Source organism: Antennarius striatus, chromosome 3 (genome assembly GCF_040054535.1).
Source record: "Antennarius striatus isolate MH-2024 chromosome 3, ASM4005453v1, whole genome shotgun sequence".
In the NCBI taxonomy this organism is placed as follows: Eukaryota; Metazoa; Chordata; class Actinopteri; order Lophiiformes; family Antennariidae; genus Antennarius; species Antennarius striatus.
This window is the reverse complement of record NC_090778.1, coordinates 25,006,851-25,033,917: the sequence shown is the minus strand read 5'-3', so window position 1 is coordinate 25,033,917 and position 27,067 is coordinate 25,006,851. Positions and strand designations below refer to the sequence as shown.

Sequence of the window (27,067 nt, the reverse complement as noted above, 5' to 3'; positions counted from 1 at the left end):
TCCCTCCCAAGCGCCGAATCTCCATTTACCTCTGACTCACGGTGATGACCCATGTCAGCGTCTCGCAATGATGATGTCACCGGGCCGCTTCGGAGGGGATTGCCCCGTGAGGCCTCTTTTGTGCGGCAGCAGCAGCTTCCCCGCTGTCGCTCGCTGCTTAGCGTGCAGACGCACACACACACACACACACACACACACACACACACCAAAAAAAAAGGAAAGAGAATACACACCAAACGCCTGCCAAAGAAAGCCGTTTAATTGTAATTATGACATTTTGACTGAATAAATGACTTCACCTCTTTTCTAAATGTTTTTAAGGAATAACTCAAGGCTCTTTGAAATAATTCATGAGGAATTTAATATTCTTATCAAAGCGCTTTATTGCAATAATGAGCCCAGAAGAGTACAGCTTGTACATCAAGTGCAAACGCAGAGGAACGTGGAAATGGATGATTCACACTCTCGCTGTCCTCGGGGTCTGTGTGTCCCCAGCAGGACACCGTACCGTCATCTGCAGTTTGGCAACAAAAAAGCTTCACATAATTATACGTAGAGGAGGAGGAATCCTCCTTTCTGCTGGCATCAAAGCGGCCCAGGCACCCTAACCGCATGCAAATCCACCCAGAAACACACACACACACAACATCCAGACAATGGGCTTCGACGAACACATGCCGCACACGCATGGCACACACACACACACACACACACACTCACACACACACGTCATTTTCCCAAAGAGTAAAATAATGGCCTACAATTTTTTTCCGAGCGGCGATCTGCAGGGACGGTTTATCCTTTGGGAGCGCTTTCTCCTGGTGGTGACCTGATTGGGTGGTGCCACGCTGCTGTTATGCTATTCTCTGAATGGCTGGCAGCCCAGGGGGGGGGGGGGGCAGCAGTTAGCTAGCTTGCTTCTTATCTGGTGAAACGCACCGGGGACCCTGAGGGGGGAGAATCCAGGAACGGCGCCGTAAATTGTTGTTATTTTACTTAATTTTCAATCACCGGGGGGGAGAGTGGCTTTAAGGGACCGGTTGTCCTGGGCGTTGATCCACATCTGGATCTGTGCAAAGATAGAAAACAAGGCCGTGGCGTAAGTGTGTTGCTGTGACGTTGGAGCCAAAAGGAGGTCACAGTTGCAGGGTCGGAGGTTAAAACCAACATAAAACAAAAAACGACCTCTTAAACTGCCTCTTCTCACTTTGTCTAACAAATTGTCATCAGTTATACATAAAATCACAGCACAGAAATAAACAAACAAGCCCCACTATCAACTGTTTTTCCACCTGTGACACCTCCTCTGTTTATGACCCCACTCTCTTTCTCAATGTTAACTTTTATTTTCTTCTTCTTTTTTTTTTTTGCCCTGGCCTCTCTTCGTAGCTACTGTTACGTAACTTCAACCGCGTCAGACGCTGCATCATGTTCCTGATCAACGCGGGCTGCTACATCAACAGCTGCTTCGAATGGGACTCTCCACAGAGGAGCATCTGTGCTTTCGTGGTAGGTGAAAGCGCAGCTACGCACATTACTACCAATCTGAGCATTTAGCACGTATTGGATTTATCGTTTTAGGGGGAGTAGAATCACTCAGTTTTGTTATTGGAGCGTTAATCAAGAATTTAACGCGGATCAAAGATCATCGGAGAAATTTAAACGGGATTAACCAACTGTTGTATCATCGGGAAAACTTTTGGAATGGGATTAAACAATCAACACGTTCCGACACTCATTGACTTGAGCTGAAAATCAGCCAAATAATTAATTCGATCGTACTTGATATTAAGCTTAACATCTGCATGCACGCACGTATTTCTGCTCACAAAGGACGGATCCTTTGCTGGTAATTGCACACTCCACCAGGAGAGACTGTTGCCTCAACAGTTAAGTACATCACCACACTGTCACTCCCACTGCAAACTGTTACTAACACACTCCCATATCTTTAGTACGATAGTCTCTGCGAAGCCTTTTTTTTTTTTTCCTGTCTTTGTATTAAACATACAACCACACATGGCGTGTGTCTATTTTGACACTCGGTTGCTGGGAATCAGAGGAGACTTGGTGTTAAAATGAGACCCTCAGACATCCAAATATTTAGAAAATGCTGCTACTCTCTTTTGATGAGTGACAAGCTGTTCCTGCCGACAGTGGAAATGGCAGCTTCTTTCACTCCTCTCTCTCTCTTTCTCCCCCCCCCCCTTCCTGTCATCTCTGCCTGGTATTAAAAGGTGAAGTGTAATTGGACAGCAGAGCTATCAGTAGAAGACGTTCTCCTGCGGGGCGTTGAGTGGCTGCACGGAGGTTTCCTGCCCTGAAGATGACAGGGCAGGCATTTAATCCCGTCTGGTTTAGTGTCCCGACTTAAGCAGCTACAGGACGGGTGGAGCCGCCCCGCCCTCCCTGGGCCCTAGCCCGTTACCGTCGGAGGGCGCTAAGTGTTTCCACAGGCAGACATTAGACATTAGCGGCCTTTGGCTGCCTGACACCAGCTTCATCTCCACAGACGCTCCACCTAAGTGTGTCTGTACAGCAGGTCGCCGTGTCATCGCACGACACAGGTCAGAAGAGACAAAGTATTGATCGGTTCACATTTTCTGTGCGTGCAAAAAAAAAACCCAACCCCTCCCAGCCGCGCAACCTCGTGCGCGTTTGCGTTTTCTCTGGTGCGAGGCTGAGCGGCGGCGTGCAAGCCCTCGTGTCTTATCTTTTAGAAATAAATGAAAATGTCAGACAAGAAAATGTCAAGGAATTCACAGAAAACAAGGTCACTTCACAATTGCCTAGCTACGTGAATAGAGCGAGGGAGGACGGCGAGCAGGATGGCGCCGCCTCCGTGCAGGCACACACACACACACACACACACACACACACACACACTCACACACACAAACACACTTACCTTGTATAGCTTTTCACCCTTTTTGAAAACAGTGTATAGTACATCCATTTGTGAGTAACAGTGCCAACTATTGATATTCTCATTGTACTTCTTTCAATTTAAAGTATTCAGACGATAAAGGATGTTTCTGGGCCAAGGACGTTTTATAGTTTGCAGAAAGTCTGAAATTTAGGTGTCATTGTGCCCGCCCCAGCTCTTTTGGGAGTCTGTTATCGTAGGAGTATGCACTTTAGCTAAAAGCATCAGAGTATTTAGGGCCTCAGCTCTTCACAGGTACTCCCCCCTTTCCCTTCCATTCCATTTCTTCATCCCTCTTTCATTTCTCCCTCACTTTGAGAGGCCTCTTAATCACTTCGCTCATCTCTTTAAGTGGGGTTTTATGGGGGGCCATCTGGCCAAGGTGGTGCGTTCAACCAAGGTGTGCGTCTGCGTGTGATTACGGACGTGTGTGTGTGTGTGTGTGTGTGTGTGTGTGTGTGTGTGTTCGCGTGTGCTTCTCTCTGGCTGTTTTTCCAGGCAGATGTTAAACTTCTTTTTTTTTTTTTTCTTTCCCCAAACAGCTGTAGCTACAGAGGTGGAGTCGTTGGCAATCCAACCTGTAAACTCGCAAACGTGCGTTCTCTTCTCCACAGCTAAGGAAAGCTGGAAGGGTGTTTTTGTAGGTTTTTTTTTTGGGGAGGGGGGATTTTTGCGAGTGTGAAAATGCATCAAAGTGCAGTTGTCAGTTAACCATGTTCCCTCCGTAAACCCGCTTGACATTTCCTCCCTGGTTCCCTACGCTCCTTCTGCACGAGTCTGCAATGCCAGTCGCATGTACACCTCGCTCATCGTTGGCAGCTGTGATTAGTGTGTATGTGTTGTGTGTGTGTGTGTGCTTTGTGTGCATGCGCTCTTTCTGTCTCTCTCTTCCTCTCTCACACCCACGCTGCTGTTGCACGCCCCATCCCGACAGTGAATCAGCCGCTGTGGCAGCTTTGCCCGAGGCGTTGGCACAATGGACAGGACTGGAGTTACCTCCTGTCCTGCATGATGGGTGGTGGCTGTGTATTTGTGTGGATGCACGCATGTGTGTGTGTGTGTGTGTGTGTGTTTTGCGTGTGGGTGGGTGGGTCTTGGTGTCTCTTTCCTTCCAGTCTCGAGGGTTAAGCGCCCGCTTCCTGTCTCCACACCTGCAAGCCGAGTCCCTCTTCCTCCTATCGATTCATCCATCCCTGTTCCTCTTTATCTCTCCCTCCCCTCCCCTTCGTCTCCCTTTTTTTTTTTTGCTTTTCCCTCCCGGAGAGCCGAGGCCATTGTGGGGCCGGGCGGTGTTGGGTTCTATTCTCCCGCCCGCTGCCAGCTCTCCCCACGGCCCCTGCAAGACAAGGCTGTTATTGCCCCGGGGACGGCAGGCCTCAGCAGCTCTTCCTCCAAACAAATTTGCTGTAACTTTATCTGCAATTGGGCCCTGAATTGGGAGCAAATAGAGGTAGCTTTGTGAAGCTCGGGGAAGGGCGAGGGCAGCGAGCTGGGGGTTGTTGGGGAGGCAGGGGAAATGATACCGGGCTCTTTTATGTCAGGCAAAGTAGGACTCTTATCAGGAAGAGAGCCCAGACAAGGGAGCTACTTCTAGAGGAAACTGGAGCACCTATCACCTGCTTTGCATTTAGATAAAAATTCACCCTGCTGAAATAAAAAAAAAGGAAAGGGTGGGGGGGGGGGGGGGGGGGGCAAAGCAAAGACAGGTACAGAAGCAACCATTGGAGTGTGAGTGTGTGCATGTGTGTGTTTGCACATGCCTGGGTTGCAGCACACACACACACACACACGGTGCAGAGATGCCATTGCAGTCAGCCGGTACACACCACTCCAGGTCTCTTTAAATTGCTCCTTTGACTCCTCTTCAAAGAACCTGTCTAACTTTTAAAAGTTTTAAAGGCACGAGTTCGTCTTTGCCCACAGCAAGGGACGGCTTTGAAAGATATACTTTCACATTTTTTTATTTTTTTTTACTGCTCTCCTGATTTGCAAAATGAATGATAGTTGAAATACAGAGCTGTGACTGACAGAATACCAAGTCATAGTTTAATCACCAGAGATTGGAACGAGACAGAAAATAAGAGATAACATTTTTGTTGAGAAAGTTGAGAATGGGGACGTCGTTATGGGATACTTACTTCTCGCAGGCCTCGCTGCAACGGTGCAGAACTGGAAGATGTTTTAATTCTTCATGTTGTTACAAAACGACTGACTTTGACACATTGGTTTTAGTCATCCTGCTTCTCCTCCTTCTGCTTGTTCTTTTAATCCAAATAAATGTTCATGTTCCGCAGATAAACAGCAGGGGGCAGTCAAGCACCGCCAAATGATCGCTGAGTCCAGTCACAAAACAGGACCCTGCCTCCTCCCTCCCCTCTCCTGTTTCCCTCAAACTTAACAGGACTTTCTAGTTGCTATCTGGCAACACTTAATGCCAGAATGGAAATTGATGTAAGAGAGATAAAGGGGAACTCTGAAATCCAAACTCCTGTCTCACTCCACTGAGACGGAGCAAGGGGAAAGTTAGCCCGGTGTGTGGTTAATGTAAGCCAAAGCACTGAATATTACCCTCCCACGGTGCCACGGCTCCGAGCCGTCAGGACCCGGCTTGTGTTTTGAAGCAAATAATGCAAAGAGCGACTTTCGACGTGCCGCACCAGGCGCTTGAATAAATCATTTTGACTTTTCCCTTTTGTTAACATTTGTGAATATCTCATCTTCTATTTGGGGGTTCCTTGATATTAAGAGAAATCATCTATTAAATGTGTAATGGAATGCAGCTCCAGAGACCTGTCAAAGTAATTTAGTTTGACCAGTTTTTGTGTACTAATATTTTAGCCCAAACCTCCCAAATTTATGCTGCCACAGATTCTCTTTGTCAGCACAAGAGATTGTCTGTTTTAATTAAACATCTCATTTGAATTTCAGCTTTTTGTGTGGATGTGATGTTTGCCCAGTTCACATGTAGCCTTTAACTGCATGTTGAAACGCTTCAGCAGATTTGACAGCCTAAAAAATATTCAACTTTGTTTTTGTGACAGGTGATTCGATTTGTTCCTAGTAAAAAAAAAATGTTTAGTGGTTTTTAAGGAAAGACTTGTTGAAGCACTAATTATTTCAAAAGAAAGACGAGTCAAATCTTGAGTCACTGTTAATTTGCAATGGAAGTTTTGATGAATCAAACCTCACATTTGAAAATAAACTAAACTCTAAAAGGGACTTTTAGCCCCGCTGCTCTTTAATAGACGAGATATTAATACAGGTAATTTTTATTTTCTCTGATTTTTGTTTTTGGTAGCAAATATTCACTTACAAGAATAAACGAAAGAGGTTGTATTATTTAAATAATATGGAAGCAAATGCATAGAGAGAGAAAAGAATTCAGGTGGATTCAACAAAAGTGAGAATGATGTGTGTGTGTGTGTGTTCAGGTGTGGGTGTCTGATCATTGCGTCTACAAATGACTGCCACTATAACGGGAGCTTCATTTAATATTTTCCAGCCCCCCCACCCCCCATCCGGTATGTTTTCCTAGTTTTTTTCTTGCTTCTCTCCGGTCACTGACATCCACAGCGGGTTCCTTCCTACTCCCTCTTCCCCAGGCGAGGAGCCTGCTATCTGGTGTACCGAGCGACGGGGGGGGGTTGCATGTGATCAGCCCAGTCCTGGTGGAAAGGTCCAGACACCGCAGGCACCCCCCCTCCCCCCCATCGCCCTTTATTACCCAGCCTGGGGGGCATGGAGACGGGGCAGGGCTGGCCACTGCTGAGCTCGGGTGTCCGGTTCCTGTAGCTGCCAGTCAAAACTTCGCCCTCAGCGACTATCACCAAATGGTGGTGTGTGTGCGTGTGTGTGTGTGTGTGTGTGTGTGTGTGAAGGGAGGGGGGGGTGACAGGTTATAGAACCTTAGGCAAACCGAGAGGATAAAAAACATAAAGGAGGGTTTTAAGGTATAAACATCAGGACTGTGAGGAAGCACTGAATTGAACAGTTTGCTGGTGATGACGATACACAGACAGTAAATATCTGTACACTACAACATTCGCCGGCTTCACAGAGTATTTATAGCCCAGGATTTGAAAGGAGCACCGTGTGATGAAGGTGTTTGTAAGTGTGCGGATATTTATAGCTTCTACCAGAGTGCATTTAAAACAAGTGAGCTCCTTTGTTTGTTTGATTGAAGTCATGTTTCTGCACCCGGTCGGAGATTATCCCCAGCATTTATTACCTCGACAGATCACGGCGGATTTTAAAGTAATTTAAAATAATTCCAATTGAATTACCTTTTTTTTTTTTTTTTTTTTTTGGAAGGTTACATGAGGTAGAGAAAAAAAAGGTGTGAAAAGTGTTTGTAGGTTTGCATCTATGCTGACAGTCCTAACAGCATTTTGTGATGTATGAAGTGAAATGGTTGTGTTGCATATTCGTATACAAATATGAATTATTGAATAGTTTCCAACTCTCAGACGCAGCTGAAATCAGAGAGCTCTTTGTGTCTGAGAAAGTAAAAGTTGAGCCTGAGAGAAACAGATACACTTTGGATCCTTTTGGCAGATTTAGCTGTTGCGCCGAGGCCATTCAGGTTTATCTGTAAAAAAAAAAAAAAACACATGAAGCTGTGAGCATTATGTAAACACATTGGACAATTGGTAATGTTTAATTTATGTCTCTTTTTTCTTTTGTGTGCTCAGCGTCTGGTGGTTAATTTTACATGAAGTCAAAGTTGTGTCCGAAAAGTTTGGATGTGAGCCTTTTTCTTTTTTTTTTTCATTCTTTTTTTTGGAAACTTTTCCCTTACGTGAGAAGTGGAAAAGTTGAGAAAAAGCAATTGTTTAATTGTGTTGTTGTTGTTGTGAGAAATTGGTTTTCATTGATATTCAGATGCGTGTGTTTCTGTGTGTGAAAGCAAAATGAAACACCGACAGCGCAGGGAGTGTGTGTGTCTCGTAAGTTCAGTGTGTTTGTCGTTTTAGTCACCAACGCCCTGCTATAGTTACAGTGCACACACACACACGCGCTCTTGAGGGGCTGTTGAACCTCATATTCACATTAACCTTAGACTGTAAACACAATGAAGAGCTTTATTTGCATTCTTCTCTCTCTCTCCTGCTCTCCTTTTCCGAGCCGGCAGAAATTAAATTTGATTGTCGATTATGAAGCTTCTGCTCGCCTGTTGGTCTGCCAAACAGAAAGGTTTGCAATTTGTGTGTCATGAATGGTAAATAAAGCTGCTTTTTACAGCAATGGTCAAAATTTCACCGCTTGTAAAAGTCTCATCCAGACAGATTTAAAATGGAGAAGTTACAAATTGATTTCCACACAGGGAGTGTTTAATACAAAAATCTTCTTTGACATAATTTTTATACACAAATTTGATAAAATAGGTTTGTCTTCCCCATTCATGGAGTTATAATATAATAGAAATTACTATTTCATTTCAACGTATTTTACCCTCACAAGGGTTTTTTTTTTCAGCTAATCCAGAAACGGTGGACAAAATGCGTTCCCGCAATTGACTCAATGCCTCCATTAGGAGCGAGCGTCTGTCGTTACTTTCCCACATATATCTTCTCCGCCGCAGTAATCTGTTGTCAGGGGCTAAAGAACCCTGCCAAAATCAGAATACAAGGTTTTAGGAGAGGTTAATTTTCTGATGGAACTTTTCTTGTTTGGTGATGAGAGGGGAGGCACAGAGGTGATGGTTTTGGCAGATGGGTGCAGAGAAGGTTAGAGATGGGGCATATTCAGCCTTTTGGGCCAGGAGAGAGGGTATTGGGACTTGGAGTGACAGGGTTAGGGACATGGGGTGTGGGGTAGCGAGGGGTCACATGCTGGGGTTGGAGGGGTTGAGCTTTGACGTGCCACATCTGAAAACGGTACATGACCTCAGCCTCCAGGATGATTGGCAAGGAGGAACGAGGCTCTGACGGCTCCTGCTCATCCTCGTCATCATCCTCCGAATGGCCCAGAAAGCCTTGGGGTGGGGTGGGCAGAGGGTCAGGGTGTTGAACCTAGGCCCACCAGCACCACCTTTGTTGAAATCCTGTCTTGTTTTTACTCTTTGTTCCACGGTAGTTATGATTCTACATATGAATGTGCGTCAATCCCCATCGCCCATATGGTCGGCGTACGTTCTCAGGATTCTGCTCCTCCAGGGTCAATATGAGGTCTTGAATGTATACATTCATACTGTTCACACCTTTTTTGTTCTTGTCTTTTCTTTTCCTGTTTCTCTCCCTGCAGCTTTTTGTCATCGTGGTTTGGAACTTTGAACTCTATATGATTCCTCTGGCGCTGCTGCTGCCTTTGGCCTGGAACTACGTCCTCATAGTATCGGGGAAGGATACCAGGCAAGATGTGGTGAGCGACCTCTTTAGCATCGCTTTAAACGCGTCACAGTCACGGCGCCTGTCATGTGACTGTTATGTAGGACGTTAATAACATTTACATGCTTTTATTCTGTAAAGTAGACTTAATACAGACGATATTTGTTTGGGCTGTAAAAATGCATTTAGCATCGATGTGAAAAGTGTGTGATGCGAAATCTGAAATTACAAGATGAGCGTAATGCTAACTCATTTCAAACAGACCTTTTTGATTCGATTTGTAAAAGTTTAAGAAGCGAAATTAGAATTTGATACAAAAACCTCTTTGCTTTTTTAAAAAAACAAACAAAAAAACCCCAAAAATCTCCATCTGCCTCTCGAGGAGCCGCCGTTTCAGCGCAATCTCACATTTCTCACTTTGCCTCGTAACACCTTCTTTGAGGCAAAGAAAAGGGAGAAATAATAGGCTGTCACCCTGAGCTACGTTACGCCACTTACCTGGTAGAATATTTATTTATTTCATTTATTTTATTTTATTTTTTATTTTTTTTAATCTCTCATACCAATTAAAAGATGTCAAAGCAATGTCACGGGGAAACAGACACATTTTAATCATGGCCGGGCACATTTGGAGAGTCGAGAGTGAAAAAGAGAACGAGAGCTGGACTATGGAGAGAGCGTGAACAATGAAGTGATTAATTTTAATAAGTGCCTCTTTTTTTTCCCAACGCTCAGTTGGAAATAACCAGTTTACAGACTGCAGATTTCTCTGTCTGACTTGTATGTATATTTATCTGCTCATAAGGATTCTTTGTATTGCATTGGATTTGGAAAAGATATTAAGTTGTATAATGAACCAAATCTCATTGCTTGTGTTTATTGAAATATGACACATAAAAATAGAATTCGATGTGAACTGTATAGAACCCAAAACAGATTTATTAGTATAACATCCATGCTGTATTATTGATAAACCCCTAATTCAATATTTATCTCTGAAAAAAGTTGCCAATAAAATTAGCCTCTGACACGCATACAGATTAGATAAATATAACCTTGAATGCATATACCAGACGAGCAGAATTAAGGCTTATTAAATCACATATAGTCTGTTAAATAAGGGATTAAATGTTTTCACTTGAATGAAGATGAAATAAAAGCTTAGCGATGACACCTACTTTAAGTAGAAGATCTTCTTTTTGGCCTGTAGATGGCGACATTGCTTGACGAAAACATCTCACATGCCTTAAGAACAGGCATGATGATTTGTCCTCCCCACCTGCTGCTTGTATCTATACAAACCTAATGATATTCTTTTCCCATGCACTTCCTAATTAAAACGAGGCAACAAAGGTTGCATATTCCCGTAATGTGCGACACCACTTCACATATGAGTAAGCACATGTAACTTCAACTTCGTGCAGAATTGCTTTTCTGTGTTCCTTGAAAGGGACTATTGTGCTTCAAGTGCCTCAGAAATGGGTTTGAACATTAACATGTTGATACTGTTGATACTTGTATGACAAGTGGCTTTCAGTTCAACAATACCTTTCTGCTCGGCTCTACATAGTTGCGCTATGCTCATAGGTAAGAGGAGCTATGAATGCTTATTACTGTACTTATACAGGATCCTTCAGTTTTCACGGATTTCAGCGTCTGGCGCTGTCTTAGGAGCATCGCTGCTCTAAGTTCCACATTCAGGCAGAGAGCATAAACCGCATATTCAAGACCTGTTTAAGTGGTAAAAGTTAATACACTTATCACCCACCAGCATTTTCTTTTTCATTCTCCGTGCATTAATTTAGTAGTTTTTCCTTTTGCCTCATCTGGTAATTAGATTTTTTTATTTGTCTCTGATGATAACAGTATCACGAATGTCTTCAAAACATGGTTTTAAGTGTTTAATTCTAAATTCCACTCCGCCCTGGACAGCGGACCGCACCAGTCTGTATCCGTGAGACCACTGCTGCAAAATTTTCACATCCATATCTGACCTATCTTTCAATTACATGCCTCGGCTGGTCTAATATGAGCCCAATCAGCATGAGCTTTAGCTGCAGCCTTGATCTATGTGGCGTTCAGGTACTGGCATCGGAGACAAGCAGAGACAGGACAGCAGTCAAGCACACACTGCAGAAGTGATGAATATGCAGGTGTTTGCAGGATGCATGTGTGTTTTGATGCCACCTCATGAAGTCTGGTGTGTTCTCCGCTCCAGTGTTATGATTCACACACACACACACACACACACACACACACACACACACACACACACACACACACACACACACACACACACACACACATAGGCACAATTGCATGAGTCATGCCAGGTGTGTGTTTGCATTCCTTAGGAAAACATAGCATGTGTGCACAGAGATAAAAATCTATGTGCATCTGTGTCCGTGGGAGGAAAATGTGTGTGTTTGTGTGTGTGTTTGTGTGTTTTATGTGCATTTCACTTGTCAATGCAAATATGCATACACAAGGGTACATTTGCATGAGAGTGTGCAGACAGCGTATCTGATGTCAAAGATTAGCTGAAATAATTCAGCGGTTTGTGTCGGCACAAAGAGAAGCGCACCAACAATCATCCCGTCTCATGTCTTGGCTTTTGCAGCCTCACACAGTTGTGGTACATGTGATGAACTATTGCTTCTTCATGGGGATGATATTATCCTTGTGTCAATCTTAAATACATCCAGTAAAAAGTAATGTGCATTTGTGTAAACATTCATTACTTTAAGGTGTTTCAGTTGGCGAATGCTGCACAAACCCACACTCTAACATACACATTTAGACACAAGCATCCCCCGAGTCCTGTCCCTGTTTGTTTTCAGATCCGTGGTGCAGAGGTGGGGGTGGAGTGGGTGTGTGTGTGTGTGTGTGTGTGTGGGGGGGGTGATCGGGAACTGCGAGAGCACGCGGTATCTGCATTCTTCCCTCGCTCTCCTGGCCCCCCGGATTCCTCTTCCAAGTTTTATTTTTTATCTAACTGAAGTCATGGACGACTCACTGTTTCCCTCTCACCCTTGGCAGAGAACAGAAAAAGAATAGAAAAGAAAGCAAGGAAAAAGACTTCCTAATTACTTTAAACAACGCACCAAATTAAAGCATTGTGCTGAGCCGAGCTAGGGGGTCAGCATCCGGAGAGATACGGTTTTCCAGCAGTCTGGGGTGAGGTTAATGCCAAAGGAATCTCGGCTAAACTCACTATGAAGGGTGAGAAGTGTGTGTGTGTGTGTGTGTGTGTATGTGTGTGTGTGTGTGTGTGTGTGTGTGTGTGTGTGTGTGTGTGCGCGTGTGGAAGGAAAGGGGATGTTTTACATTTGAGTCACATTATGCATTTGAGCGCAGCCTTCTCTAATGAACCGAAAGGCCTTGCTTCATCTGATGGGTTCAATGTGAGGACCCTGCTCTGATTCTCCACCATAACCACAGTCCGTATCCCCGTGTATGGTGGATAAACAAACACCGCGTTCTCTACATGCAGTAATTCACCGCTCAGGGTCATCGAGCATTGCGTGGTTACATTCTGCTTTGCAAAGAGATCCGCGATCAGCGCTCCTTACCCTCACCCCGACCTTGACCGGTACCTGCTAAAGCAGTCGGAACATTCTCAGAACAGCGATTAAAGGATGGCGATGCACCGGCGAGGTCTCCAACCTCCTCTTTTTATCACGCAAGCCCTCTGACCTGCCAACCCCGGCTCTTCAGCACCGTTAGCCGACCCACGCCGCAAAGTGCTGAAGCAAACAAACACGGGAGAGGACTTTCTGTGGTTTGGAATATATGTACAGTACATGCAAAGTGTGGTTTTTGCTTTCACATTCACAGCTGATAGGGCGCGATCCAGGAACACTCATCTGGAATGGATCAGCGAGGACCTCTTTTTTTGACCTCTCCATCTCTACCTTGCTCAAATCAACCAGAGGCCAGGAGACTCTACCGTACATGACAAAACCTGCATGTATACACGCTTTGCTCATGTGTTTACCGGATTCCACGAGTGTCTACAGTGTGTGTTCAGATCACACGCACACGCACATCCCTATAGAAAATCCTTCTTTGCTTTTCTCTTGGGCCAGAAAGGCTTTTGCCAGATGTTACAAAGGTGGTGATCTCCATGCCAGCTGTCGTAGAGGGCATGTATTCCAAACGTGGTGATGTCTCTTTCTGTAAAAGGATGATGGGTAATTAGGCTTCATGACATTGGAGAATCAGCCTCTGCAGAACATTGCAAAGATTCACCCATTGGAACAACCAACCCATTACAGGAGAGGGGATTTTAATGGCCTGAAGATGACGACAGGATAGACCCGACTACTTTCAGCCCAGTCCACATCCCAAGCAAACAAATGGAATCTCTTTAATGAAGCTTCTCCCTCCTTTGATATAGAATAACTGATAAAGGTTTTTCCACCAACTTTGTATTGTTTAAACCCACAAAGTTCTACATGTGGTGGTTTAATCTTTGCTTTTCTCGCTCTTGAAGCGCTCGGTGTGACGGCGGCGTATTGTTCATTAGTGTAAAAATAATCAGATTTATCTGCAAGACAATAACAACGTCTGATTTTATTGGAACGTCGTATCATTTCTGGAACAAGTCTTGTCAGCCATTTTTATATATTCTGCCTTTACTCCCTGATTTTTGCATCTTAGAAAAAAAACCCAAAAAACTTCTCGGTGTCTCTAAACACACGGCGCCTTGACATCTGCCCTCATTAAGAACCACGCGTCGCACCAGGTAGAGAAGAAGTAAATATTAAGAAAGCTGGAAGTAAAAGAGGAAACACTGCCTATTATACCTCAACTCCTTCACAGTTGTGCCTCCATTTTTTCTCCCTATAAAAACCGCAGCTCTGGAAAAGAAAAGGAGTACGAAGGGAAGGAGATGGAGTGGGAGCAGGAGACAGGAAAAGACAGAGAGGCATTCAGAGAGAGAGAGAGAGAGACGGAGGCAGAGGAAAACAGCGGCGGATGGCAGGCACTCCTCAGCGCCGAGTCAGACATGGCAGTTGGTGACAGGTGACAAAATCAAAAGGTCATGTCACTTTTAACTGGGAGCGCCTGTGCCCCACTGATTTCCCCCGTGCCACCTCGGCATCACCGCGCTCATCTCTGCTCCTCTCTGCTCCTCTCGCTGCCTCTCTGTCTCCGCTAAACTGGCAGATAGGATGGCAGGCTGGCAGGCAGAGAGACAGGCGACGGGCACGGATTGAAGCGGGACGGGAGCATCGGGAGCATCAGCGATGCCACTGAAGAATCCTTCCAGCCCTCCCCTTTTCCCTTTTCCGTCTTTTTTTTCTCTCCCCCCCCCACCGTTTCCCTTCATCACACCGAACCTTTGTAACTGTCTGTGCTCTTTGCTAACAACGTCAGCAGCTCGGGGGTGTCTGCCTCCACCCTTGTTGTTGTTTTGTCTGTACAGTACGCCCGCCCGCTTGCCGTAGCCGTTTGCAGCTCTTCTGTTCAAACTCTGAGCCACGAGCCAACAAACGGGAGCGCATTTGTGTGCAGTAGATTACACATCAAGTACGTTACTGGCTCTAAAATAAGATGAGACAGAATTGTCTGTCTGAGACGCACGAGGATCTTATCGCTGAATTTACTCTATTGACTGATTATTTCAACGCCAGTGGAGCAAATAAAACTGATTCCTTCCAGCTGCTGAATCTCTGACTAAACATCCTCGCTGATTTGTCAGCAAATAAGCAAAGAGTACATAGTGTAAACGATGCTTACATTGCCCCCCTACCCAACCCCCCAACCCAGGACTCCATCTTTTCCAAAGCCACCGCAGAATTGCTTTTGCGTTCATGAATATGGAGCCGCCCTTCTCACCTCCACCCCCAGCCTCCAGCTCTGGTAGCACCCCCCGGCCTCACCCCTATCCAGCCCCATGCTGGGTGAGCCCTGACTCGGGCTGTGCAGATGGAAGGGCCCCCCCTCTGAGGGCCACGTCTCTGACAGCTTGTGAAGGGCCTGCGTGGGTCAGCCAGGCTCAGCTAGAAGCCCTTATCAGACGCACAGCCCTCCCTCAGTTTGCAGAAACTGTGGTGTAGGCACCACACACACACACACACACATGTACTCACGAACAGCGCATACCAAGTAGAGCCTAGAGATCCACCCCCCACCATTACCACCACCACCGCCCCCAGTCAGCCAGTCGGCCAAATCTCAGCAGCTGGAGAGGTTAAAACCTCCTCGTATCAAAGAGGGAAGAGCAGCAGGAGGATAGAGGGAAGGATAGAGGGATGGGTGGAGAAAAAAAGATGGAGGAAGTATATCTTCATGTTCTCCAGGATGTCTGCCTCGGCATCAACTCCCCCCGCGGCTGTCATCGGGAAAGTTAGGAGGGGAGAGAAGTGGAACTCAGCCTGGCCAGGGGGGAGAAAGAAGGGATGGGTAAAAACGATGCAGCCATGACTTCAGGTTGTAGATTTCTACTTCCTGTCTGTAGGGTTTGACTGTCTGCACTTGTTTTATTGACACTGAATCATTCTCTTCCAAAATTTTTTTTTCTTTTATTTAACTTCGAAGTTATATTGAAACGACTCAGGAGAAGAACGTTTGTCCAGTGGTCCAATAAAGACAAACAGTAGATGAGATTGTTAGACATTTATCGTGAACAGTCTTTGGCGCTTCGACCCCAGTGAAAGAGACTTCCCCTTGAGCTGAGATACCGGTGATGATGATGATGATGATGGTGAGAAGGAGTGAAGCTCGGTGTTAGGAGGCTTTCATCAAAGGTAGTCCTGATGGGAGGATTTGATTAGAGGTGACCAGGTGTCACGGGTTGAGGCGGAGATGGGTTTCAGATCTTGCTGTGCAGAGATGACGGCTATTTGACAGCAGAGAAAGAGAGAGAGCACATCTAATGCTGGAAAATGATTGGTTAGCCGGGGAAGGTGACAGGTTGTGATTGGATAAGAGGAGGATGAAAGGATAAACCAGCAGGAAATAAGGCATGAGCAAAAGAGAGATGGTCTACAGCATTTTTTTGCAGAAATGATGCAGGTGAAAATGTTGCCCTGGATTGGTCATTGGCTCGCCGTCACCATCAGATTCTTCATGACATCACAAATTCAGTGGACTAACTTTTGAGCCTAAGATTCTAATCCTAATCTCATGATGATGTGTACCAGAGTTACAATTTTCATCTGATAGATGGCACTGGAGAAATCTTTTCTACTTTACCAATCCACTGCTCCAACCCTGACCCAATCCGTCGGTCTGTGAAACATCCAAACAGCCCTCCTCTCATTCCTCATTTCTTGGCTGACGTTTCCTTTCTTTTTTTTCTTCTTTTTTTCAAATTCAATCCAGGCAGGTTTTAGCTAGTGCTGTACACACTTCCTCTGGCACGTTACGATTGTTGGAACTGGATTGGCCCGGCCAAAATGTAAACCGGCGCTGACATTTTGACGCAAAACACAGCCGTCAGGCTCTCAGTAGTTGTAGAGGAACTGTGAAGTAACAGTGTCCAAATAGAATAAGGCAATGATCGTCTACTTAAAGGAGACAGTATGATTTCACAGCCGCTCTGTGATGTGGTTTTCTTGCTGTATGAACACATGCACAGCAACTGCACTGTTCATGTCGAGTTGTTGTTCGACTAAGGACTGATAATGAACTTTTTTCTTCCTCTTATTTTTAATGGACAGCGAACAGATTTCCACAGAGGGCCACATCAGATGTAACTTATAATTGTAAATTAATGTAACTCAATGTAAGTACTCCGTTATGATAACTCTGAATTTATTATTTATTCAAGTTACAAACATTACAGCTGCACAGAAAAAAATGTTTGCTTGTTTCTCTGTTATAACATAAATCCTTTTAATGTGTCAGGTTATTGAACCCACAGAACTCCATCAATCAATAATCAAATTATCCAAGAGAATAAAGAAAAATAGTATCAAACATTATATAGAACATTAACTTTGTTCAAAACATTTGTCAAACTTAAAATGGGCTGAATTACTGCATTGTGGGAAATGTAGTTCACGGTCAAAGCACACTTTTGACCTACTCATTTTTAGACACTCTGACCTTTTATGCTCTCTTGGGCCACATAGAATGGTGTGGCGGGCCACATTTGGCCCCTGGGCCTTGAGGTTGGCAAATGTGATGTAACGCATCGATGAAAGGTATGGTTTGTGTTGGGATACAAGCCAATGCGTTTTTGTTTTTTTTTCAATCTGCTCTTTAACCACAAGCAACTGAAACCAAACAGATGCATTCACCCTATCACAACCATTTGAACTCTCAATGTCATTGTACTCGCATCTATTCTCATATGTATGCGTTTTTGTGTTTGTGTATTGTGCATTATCACCATCTTTGTATGTATTTATGGGATACGAGTGTAATCTGTAAGAGCAACCTGCGCCATCCTTGTATCATTTGAATAGGTCTGAATATGGTAATCCCCACCACCTCGGCAGATATTGAAACGACTGGAGCGGCTCTGCAGGCGACGTGAACTCTACGCGATGCTGTCGACTGCGAGGATTTGATGCCGCCGTGCTGTAATGATAGTAATTCAAACAACATGATAATAGGGGTAGGGAGGAGGGGGGGGGTAAGCAGACAAACGATATCATACACCAAACAGGTCTTAGAAAGAGGTGAAGAATGAGAGACATAGGCGGAGAGGTAGAAGGAGAGATGTTTGGAATTCACGGCGTGCACCGGGGTAATTTATATCCTCTTGTACTGAGACGGTAGCTTCATATTTAGCCGTGGCAATCTTCGGGGCAGATGACATGCTCTGTGCCTTTTTATTTATTAATTTTACACTGTGTCTCATTGCGGGAAACATGACTTCTCTCTGTAACCAGCGGCGATAGAGGAGAGAGAGCAGAGCAAGAGTGCTGGAGAGGGGGGTGGGGGTGGGGCGGGGAAACAAACGACTCTATCGTTCCCTCTGTCTCTCTAGGTCATGCTTCTCCAGCTCGCTCACGCTCATTCCCTTTTGTTTAAAGTTCCAAGCGTGTGCCAGGCGTGCCCTGTTAAACCCTCTGCATGGAGGAATCCATTATGTTTGTAGTTTGGCACGGGTGAAAGGATTTCGGGAGGAGCCGTGATGACTTTATAAACAGTAATTTGTTTAAAAGTGCCAGAAGGCTTTTTGGTTTCTTTACGGCGTCTTTTTCCTGTCTGGTATTTTGGCGTACCACGATATGTCAGTGTTTTCTGGATCGATAAGACAAATTGTGATCCTTCGAGCTGATTCGTCTAGACGGTGATGGGAGTCTCCATGAGCGGGGAATAACCAGTTGCTACCCAGTCAGACAGTTAAAACACGGATTGCAAGACTTTGCCCAAGTGGCTCTGAGCTATTGATAGAACGAACACACAAACGCACCGACACACACTGCCGTTCTGAACTCTTCTTTGTTTGTGTGGGAAGCTGCATTTACATAAGAAGCTTATGTCAGCCGCCATATAGTGCACTAACCCCCGCCATCCCCCAACCGCCTCTAAACACCCCCCACCACCACCACCGCCACCCCAACCTACCCGTTCCAATAAAAAACAAAAGGAACAAAAGCTTTTGTCTTGTTAAGTAATGATTTTTGGATTTCTCCAGACTAGCTTGCGCTGCTCTGGAGTTGGTTAGAGGGTTGTGGTGATGATGAGGGTGTGTGTGTGTTTGTGTGTGTGTGTGTTGGTGGTGGTGGTGGTGGTGGGAGGGGAGGGGGGTCGGTAACACAAGCACAACAATAGGGGCAGATGAATGCTGAGGTTGGCAGCTGTAGGGCTTATGATATGGGTATTTGTGTATGTAAATTCAGAGGAACAATATGACCTTGTGGGTTTTTGATGTGCGACTGACAGAACGAGGCTGGATGAGAAATGCGGCAGCGATCTGTGGTTTTTCGCCTCAGCGGCATCAGACTACACATGTGAACTCCAGTGCTTTACAACACTCTCCAAATGTTTGTGTATCTGCTCGCTTTCCCGACACACGGATAGAAGGTCTGAGCTGCATGTGGAACGGCTGCGTCCTCTATATGTTGATGACATGCAGCTCGCATGTTTGCGGCTCCGACTTGTATGCGTGCGAGTGTGTCTCTGCCATTTTTCTTTGTGTCGTACAGTACGTATGGTGGTATCTTGGGGATTCGGAGCTACCCCAGCTCCGGTTTCATCGGTCGTGGACCACTGAAGCACATAGTTGCTGTTTTTTGTGACTTGGTGTCTCCGCTGCAGGATTTCTCCTCCCTCCTCCGGCGGAGCATCGTGGTGCCAGACTACAGATAGGTGAACGAATACTGATGGTGAGGTAGAGGTGAACGACGGGTGCAGAGGTTAAAGAGGTCAGGGGTGGCGGAGAGAGCGCCGCTGTCTCGTCTTGCTGGATCTGAATGCCCCTTCTTTTTTTTTTTTTCTTTTTTTTTTTTGCGATGTGATTTGAACGAATGAATGGTCTTTTAATCTTCGGCCCGTTGGAATTCAAAGCCGGAGCATTTGGTTGCAATTCCAGAATGTTGCTAAAATTAAATTCTCATTCTAAATCGCTCCGCAGCTCATGACATATTAGCACACACCAATCTAATAGTTGTGCTATCCATACTCATTAACGAACTCATAGCAGGCATAAGCATAACCAATCCGCTTTAGTACGCCTCTTTGGCTGTTGAGATGATGTTAACCCCATGTTATCTGATGTTTATCTGCTGTCTGGCTGTTGCATAAACATTTATTTGTGTCTCTATTTTCTTCTGTCTTCTGTCGGGACTGTCAGCAAGCCGTGGAGGACCTGCTGGAGGACGAAGATGAGGATTTTGACAAAGATGACAAGGTAATTATGTCTCGTGTCAGAGATATTCTCGCACGCAAACACACAGGCGCACTGCCTGGGGAGGGGTTGACACCGCTTCGTACACCCAGAAACACAGACAGACAAATGAAATGACTCCATCCTCCTTTTTCTACATTTTTTTCTTACTTATTATCAGCGCCTGAGGCACAAACACGTGCACAATGATTCTACAACCTTTTAACCTTTTGCAAAGTTTCCTCTCTTCTTCCCAACTTCCTTGCTGTTTGCTTCAGACTTTGGCACACTATCATTTTTTTAATTCCCCTCTCTATGACTGCATGTCGAATTTCCGTGTACTAATGTCTTACCACGGCCCTGCTTCCTGGGAACACGCACCCATATAACGTGCTTAGTTAACTATTTAGGTCCATTCACCGCTCCTTTATGTCGCAGTAAAACAGCATCTGGCCTTGTCCAGACAGTATCAGGTAACAACAGGTGGCTGCTTAACAGCCGCCACTCGTTTGCGCCGGAGGAACAGCTACTGAACCAAAAGCCTCCGGAACAGGATACAGTACCATGTTGCACGTTGCGGTCTTGCCACTGTGTTGTGCAGTTGTGTTTTCCCCGATGATGAGACATGGAGTCTCAAAAATGACAACACGAGCTTTCAAACCGATTCCGCTCAATGTGAAAACCGTGAATCGCTTTGACTCGACGTCTGAAATGACTCGAGCTCATCCTCAATGCCTTACAGCTTCACTCCAGCCATATGAGGGTTAGTAGGCGAAGATGGGGTAAATTACGTTTTCTGTTTTGGTAATCTTCTTGGAGAAAAGAAGTAATTGTAAAGACCTTTGACCGGGCAATTTGATATTTGAAATTATTTTGCCTGAGGGCTCTGTTGTAAGGGCAAAGTCTGACAAAGGGGCTAAAAAACCCCCCACATTTATAATGCAGATGGTCAAATAGTCCCTCCCGTGAGTAAGACAGGCAATCAGTCAGCTGGGCGGCTGGTCGGGCGATGAACACACAAAGACCCATGAGCATTACATCCTTTCCCACAGCGATGCAGAGGCAAACTTTCATGGCTGTGAAGTTCCAAGGCTGAAATGTACGGGGTGGCCCTGACTGAAGATATGCAGCAGGCAACCTTGAACCTTCCCCCACCACCCCACCACCCCTCTCACAACCACCACCCCCCATCGCATTTTCCCACCTCCTCTCAAAGAAAAAAAATATATAAATACGGGCATTTGAAATGATGATATGAAATACATTTTTGGACTTTCATATTGAAATCAGCGGCAGCTTTTCTGGGGGCCTCTGTCAGATTCGGTACCAAACTGATTATTCCACATAAGAGGGCCTCGCTCCCTGCGCTCACACAGGGCTGGAACGCCGGATAGCACAGCCGCCACAAAGGCTACAATTTACCAACTCTGGCTTCATACATTTTGATCTATCGCTCCCCTCAACTGTTAGCATTTCATTTGAGCTGCAGGAAAGTTGAAAAGGGGGCATTTTTCTTTTCCCTGCACCTACATGTCTCTCTGCTCCCCTCTCCCTTACTCTTCCCTCAATCGTCCCCATTTCCTGCCTTCTCCCCCCCCCCGCTTTCATTCTGACACATGCTATCCCCCCCCCCCCCTCTCTCCCCTTCTCTCTATTTCCCTTCCCTTTGCTCTCCCTCCAACCCGGTTAAGTGCAGAACAAACGAAGTTTCAAGGCTTCACAAAATTGTCTTTTTCATTGGATATGAGGTAATTTTTTGAGCAAATGTGAGGCACAGCTTCAGCTTGTATGAGTCAGTATGAAGGCTGGGTCAAAGGAGGCCTCCTTTATGGCACAGGCCTAAAAGCGAGAGAGAGAGAGGGGGGGGGGGGGGGGAAACTGAGAGAAAGAGAGGAGGGGAAAAGATTAATAAATATGCCAAGGCCTCATTTTAATTGAACTTGAAGCATATGTTGCAAGTATGCACAATACGTCCCAGATGTTTACTCTGGCCATGTGCACGGCTCTTCCCAGCGCTCCACAAGGCAGCTATTAGCTGGATAACCTTTGCTCCAGAGGCTAAATGGGGTATTACATGGCCAAAAAGCAGAGCACCTGTTTTTCATTGCAGAGAGGACCCCTTGCAGTCTTTTTGCCTTGGATCACCACATCTGCTTTGACTTAACAGATTGTTGGGCAGACGTGAAAAGTGTCTGTCTTGTGAGCAAGCACTGATATTAGTCACTTAATCTCAATGAAAGTCCAACATCTAGACTAATTGATGGGGACGGCTAAGTTGTTAAAGCCAAGCAGGCTCACGAAGGGTGAAAAAAAAAAAAGTTTGACTAATTTTCTTTTCTCCTCCTCCTTCTCCTCCTCCTCCTCCTCCTCCTCCTCCTCCTCCTCCTCCTCCTCCTCCTCCTCCTCCCCCCTGCTCCCCCACATCACTTGTTTGTGTTTATGCCATTGTGACCTTCACCACGGAACGATGCTTTATTCTTAATGTGCGCAAACGCATGCACATATAATTCAACGGCGGAGAAAGAACCTGTTTCTGAACTCGTATTCAACTTCTGCCATTCAGCATCTTCTTTTTTCAAATTCTGTGTTTATTTTGTTGTGGATGTTTCAAGAAAAATTTTATTGGAATATAATCGCATGTGTTTGGATTGGAAAATGATTTGCTTTATTTTAGAAAATGGTCTTTTCAGAACGTGACAGTTTCCACTTTTAGTGTCGCCAAGGTCATTCTTATTTTGTGTGGATATAAAGACTTTTAAAGCTCCCCTTAAATGACTAACAATTCAAACCTTTATACACTCAAGTTAAAGTGAATCACGCGGGAGTGATTGTTCACATCTTGCGAGAGTTTGCCAGGAGTCACGTTTGATTACCTGCTGCTTGAGCAAATAAAGTTCTGCTATCAACACAATAATTACCGCCTTACAAAACAACGCCATGTAAATAACGGTGCAGCCTGCTTCCAGAATTAGCTTTTACCAGCTAACCTTGTGGCATTTTTTAAACCAAGTTACATACAGTGGAAGTTGCAAAGTAAATGTAATCAAAAATTGCATTCAAACACAAAATTGAGGCGTTCTACTCCATGACATCTCAGAAGGAACTGAGCAATCCAAAACCAGAGTCAAGTTCTTGGTATGTGGACACATATTTGGTCAGTAAATGTGATTCTGGGTCCAGTTTTCCTTCTGATTCATTTTGGTTATCATAAATCTTTTCTTATGGAATGTCATGCATTTGAAAAATAGAATTACAATCATAGCCCCAAGATCCTTACCGGATTTTTGCGTCATATTTGGCAGCTAGTGATCAATGCTATGAACAGCAGCAGATACCTGTGCTATTAGTCACGCCTGCGACAAATAATGACAGAGAACATCCAAGACCTGTCCTTTTACCCACCCCCCCCCACACCTCCATAGACAACACAACTGCATTTTGTTGTTGTTGTTTTTTTAGTCATTTTAGCGATTTTAAAAGTGTCCGTCTGTTCCTTTATGGACCTTCTCAGTGTAAAGCTTGAAATAACATCATGGTGGAAAAATGCCACTCATTCCTTTATTTACAGCCTGCTGGCTGCTGCAGGTGCTTCGGTGTGCAATGTAGCCTGTGATGCCCCCACCCCACCCACCCACACACACACACACACCCCTCTGGACTCACTGTCCAGAGCCAGGCATGAAGCAATCACCTTTAGGCCGTGCACGGGTATGTGCACGTAAACGTTTTTGTATTTGTGCGAGCATCTTGGTGTTGTGGCTTAGCTGCCTCCCGGAAGGTGGGTGGGTTGGAGGTTGGTGGGGGGGGGGCTCCTGGAAGGGAAGGGGGAGAGAGAGAGGGACAGAGTGAAGAAGTGAGGAGATTACCCTCACACGGTTGACTGGTCACTGAAGCGCTCGTGCTCCGCTCAGCTAGGCTCCACTAGCCTCAGGAGGACCTGACACAGATAAGATACACACTGCAATCATGTCCTGCTCACGGGCTTACTACTCGGTGCACTCCCTCTCTCTTTCTCTCTTCTGTGTCTATCTATCTATATCCAGCCCATTCACACACACACACAAACACACCAAATGCACCATCCTGTCCCCACTTCCTGCTCCTCCCTCCCTCCTGCACAAATCTGATGGTGACTATAAAATGGAATGAATTTACTCCATGAACACAAATCTGTGACATTTGAATTATACAGAAAAGTCCTTGTGATTCTTATTTATTCACCTGATTCCTGAGGGTCGCTCCATATCGCAGCGGTCGGATGTAGTTTTTTTTTCGGAGACTGTGGTCAAACAGTGTTTTCTGTTTTTCTTGACATCTTCATCTGATTATTGCTATTCCCCAGGGCATTAAATACAATTTAGAACTAAGATGCGTAACCCCTCCGTATGCATAAACCATATGTCAGCTCAGTTTCTCAGTCATGTCACCTAAATGCAACAGCCCCATCATCGTTTGACCCTCGTCATACGACTCCTTAACCATAAAAATAAAATGACCCCTGGAATCTGGAATCACTGGAAAGTTGTGTCAAAAATACACCATCCTGTGTTTCTTCATCTCCCGCCACATCGTCACCCCCCCCCCCCCCCGGTATCTCTTTATCCTTCTCATCAATAGTGCTGAGACAGCCGTTCCAAACCTCTGCTGCTTTCCCTGTGGGCATGACTCATGTGTGTGTGTTTAGTGATTGCTTTCTGGCAAGTGTATAACCCCTGGTCGAACGGGTAGCATCAGCGCGCGGGGGGGGGGGAGTCGAGCCAGAGGGTAAAATGAGCCACCCCCTGCATCGAGATAATCATAAGGAAAAAGTGATCACATGACCGCAAATTTATGAAGTATAATTCACAAAAGTCAAATAATCCTGGACATGTGGACAAATAAGAAAACAAAAGAGCCACAGAATGAACTTTTCAAATTACTGAAGTACAGAATTTTACATCTAATTAAAATAGATGAGTTTTCTGTATTATTAGATATAAAGATAGGTATAAAAGTACAGAAATGTGTTACAAGTTTAAAAAGAAAAAATCTTAAATTTTTTTGATTTCATATCCGTTTTCGACCATGTTACTTTTTTACCCCGAAAAAAGCTCAATCAACCCCATTCCTATTCTCATTTTACCTTTCCTTTGGGGGCAAGTTATGCGACAGGACTAACTTTTTTTGATGCATCTTTGCAAAAACCATAATAATGATATAACTTGGTTTCTATCTCACATCTGCTGTCTCTTCTTTGTATCATCAGTCGACTGCTTATTGCCTTAAAACACAGGCTACGCTTTTGAAGAGGGTTAAAAAACGTCCTTCCTCTGCGCCACCTTCCTGGCGCCCGGCCTCTCCTCTCTCAGCGCCAGTCACGGCACTCCGACGATCGCTCCAAAAGAGGCACGACATCATGTAATTGGACGAAAGGGAGCACTGGGAAATGCATCAGTGCTTGGAGATAAAAGTGTGACTGAAATGCTGTTTTGGGGAGGCTATTGAGCTTGTGATGCAATGGGGTTATCCTCAGGTATCAGGGGGATTTTTTTATTTTTTTGGCTGCTGAGGAGAATGGGGAAAGAGAAACAGAGGGAAATGTGGAAAAGAGAAAAAAAAAGTTTGAACGTCTGTGCTCTTTTCTTCTCGCCGGCTGTGAAGGATGAAAAGCGTCACGCCTTAAAAGACGCTTTTGACTTTTCCGCTTCATTTTTCTTTCCGTTTCCCTTTTCTTTTTTTTATTTTTATTGTTGCTCAGCAGAGATGCTGGTGGGAACTGCATTTTAATCATGTTTTGCTAATAGAGGGAGGAATGGAAACAAAAAGGAGGGTGAAAGAGGCACGGAGGAGTATTGTCTCTCTATGCAAAATACACTGCATTGTTTGTTTTCCCTCTTTGTCACACACACACACACACACACACACACACACACACACACACACACACACACACACACACACACACACACACACACACACACACACACATCAGGTGGATCATCTCTGCCTATCTCTATTCCCCCTAGATAACCATCTCTTGCTTTGTCTTTCCCTTTTTTTTCTGGTTGCTCCTTCACCCCTTTCCCCCCCCATCCTTTAAACGCTTTTAACTCTGGGGTTTGTTGTTTTTTTTAAAAACTTTAATGACTCTAATTTAAACCCATCTATGAAATACAGTTAATTTGAAGCACTAAAACAAAGGTGAGTACTGAAACACAATCAATCATGAGTTCTCTCTCCGTAGCTGAAGCTGATTCTGGCGCGGTGCTTCTGTTCTGAAACAATGCTGTTCTTATCTGCAGTCTACAGCCTCCTAACTGTATATTGGCCAAACATGAAGCTTCCACATGCTTTTTTTTTAACCCTTTTTTTTAACCTTAATTTCCTTGGGTTGTAAAGAAACAATTTCACTGTAATTTATCCACAAGGATCCTAAACCAGGCCCCTGGGAGGACAGCCGTGATAAAAACCATATCCTTGAGGATATGCTGGCTTCCTGGCACTTTGAGTGGATACGAGCGATGGTGGTAAGTGGGCATGTGTGTGTGGCTCTGGCGCTGACTCCTGAAGGTGTGTGTCACTGTCTGCCGGGTTCCTCTACCGCTCATCGTCTGTCCGGCGGCCTCTGTCTGCCGTCCTGTTGGGGGGTTTTGTGTGCAGTCCCTGTTCTCTGTCTACGTCTCAGCTAGCATCCACACACTGCACGTCCAGCCAGCTACCCGACTTCACCCAAGGCCTCCGCCTCTGCCTGCTCTTTGAGGTGATGGGGGGAGTGGGGACTAAAGGGGCTCCAGCATGGGTGGATGCTCCAGTCTTTCTGTGTGTGACTTCCCTGTAGACCTGTAACCTTGTCACACTGCTAGGTGACAGCTGTTAGTGATGAAGAGATGTGTTTAAGTGCATTTACCTGGTGCTACCTTTGAATGTGGCGTGTGTTTCCACCTGTTCTAGTTCTGAACCGAGCAGCCAGAGAGCCACCAGAGAATAAATCTCATCATAGGGCACTGGTGTATTATTTTAATTTTTAAGATATTGTTTATTTTG

The 27,067-nt window shown here is 45.1% G+C and overlaps 1 protein-coding gene across 3 annotated transcripts in view; it reads left to right on the top strand.

Annotated features, from left to right (window-relative positions):
• mctp1a (multiple C2 domains, transmembrane 1a) overlaps nt 1-27,067 on the top strand; it is a 98,904-nt gene that overhangs the window by 56,221 nt on the left and 15,616 nt on the right. For 2 of the 3 annotated variants that reach the window (XM_068310416.1, XM_068310417.1), the window contains 4 exons: nt 1,390-1,509; nt 9,170-9,286; nt 20,012-20,068; nt 26,452-26,550. In XM_068310416.1, coding sequence (XP_068166517.1) covers nt 1,390-1,509; nt 9,170-9,286; nt 20,012-20,068; nt 26,452-26,550 — 393 coding nt within the window. The remainder of the gene's footprint in view (nt 1-1,389; nt 1,510-9,169; nt 9,287-20,011; nt 20,069-26,451; nt 26,551-27,067) is intronic. The other variant, XM_068310418.1, reaches the window with a different exon arrangement.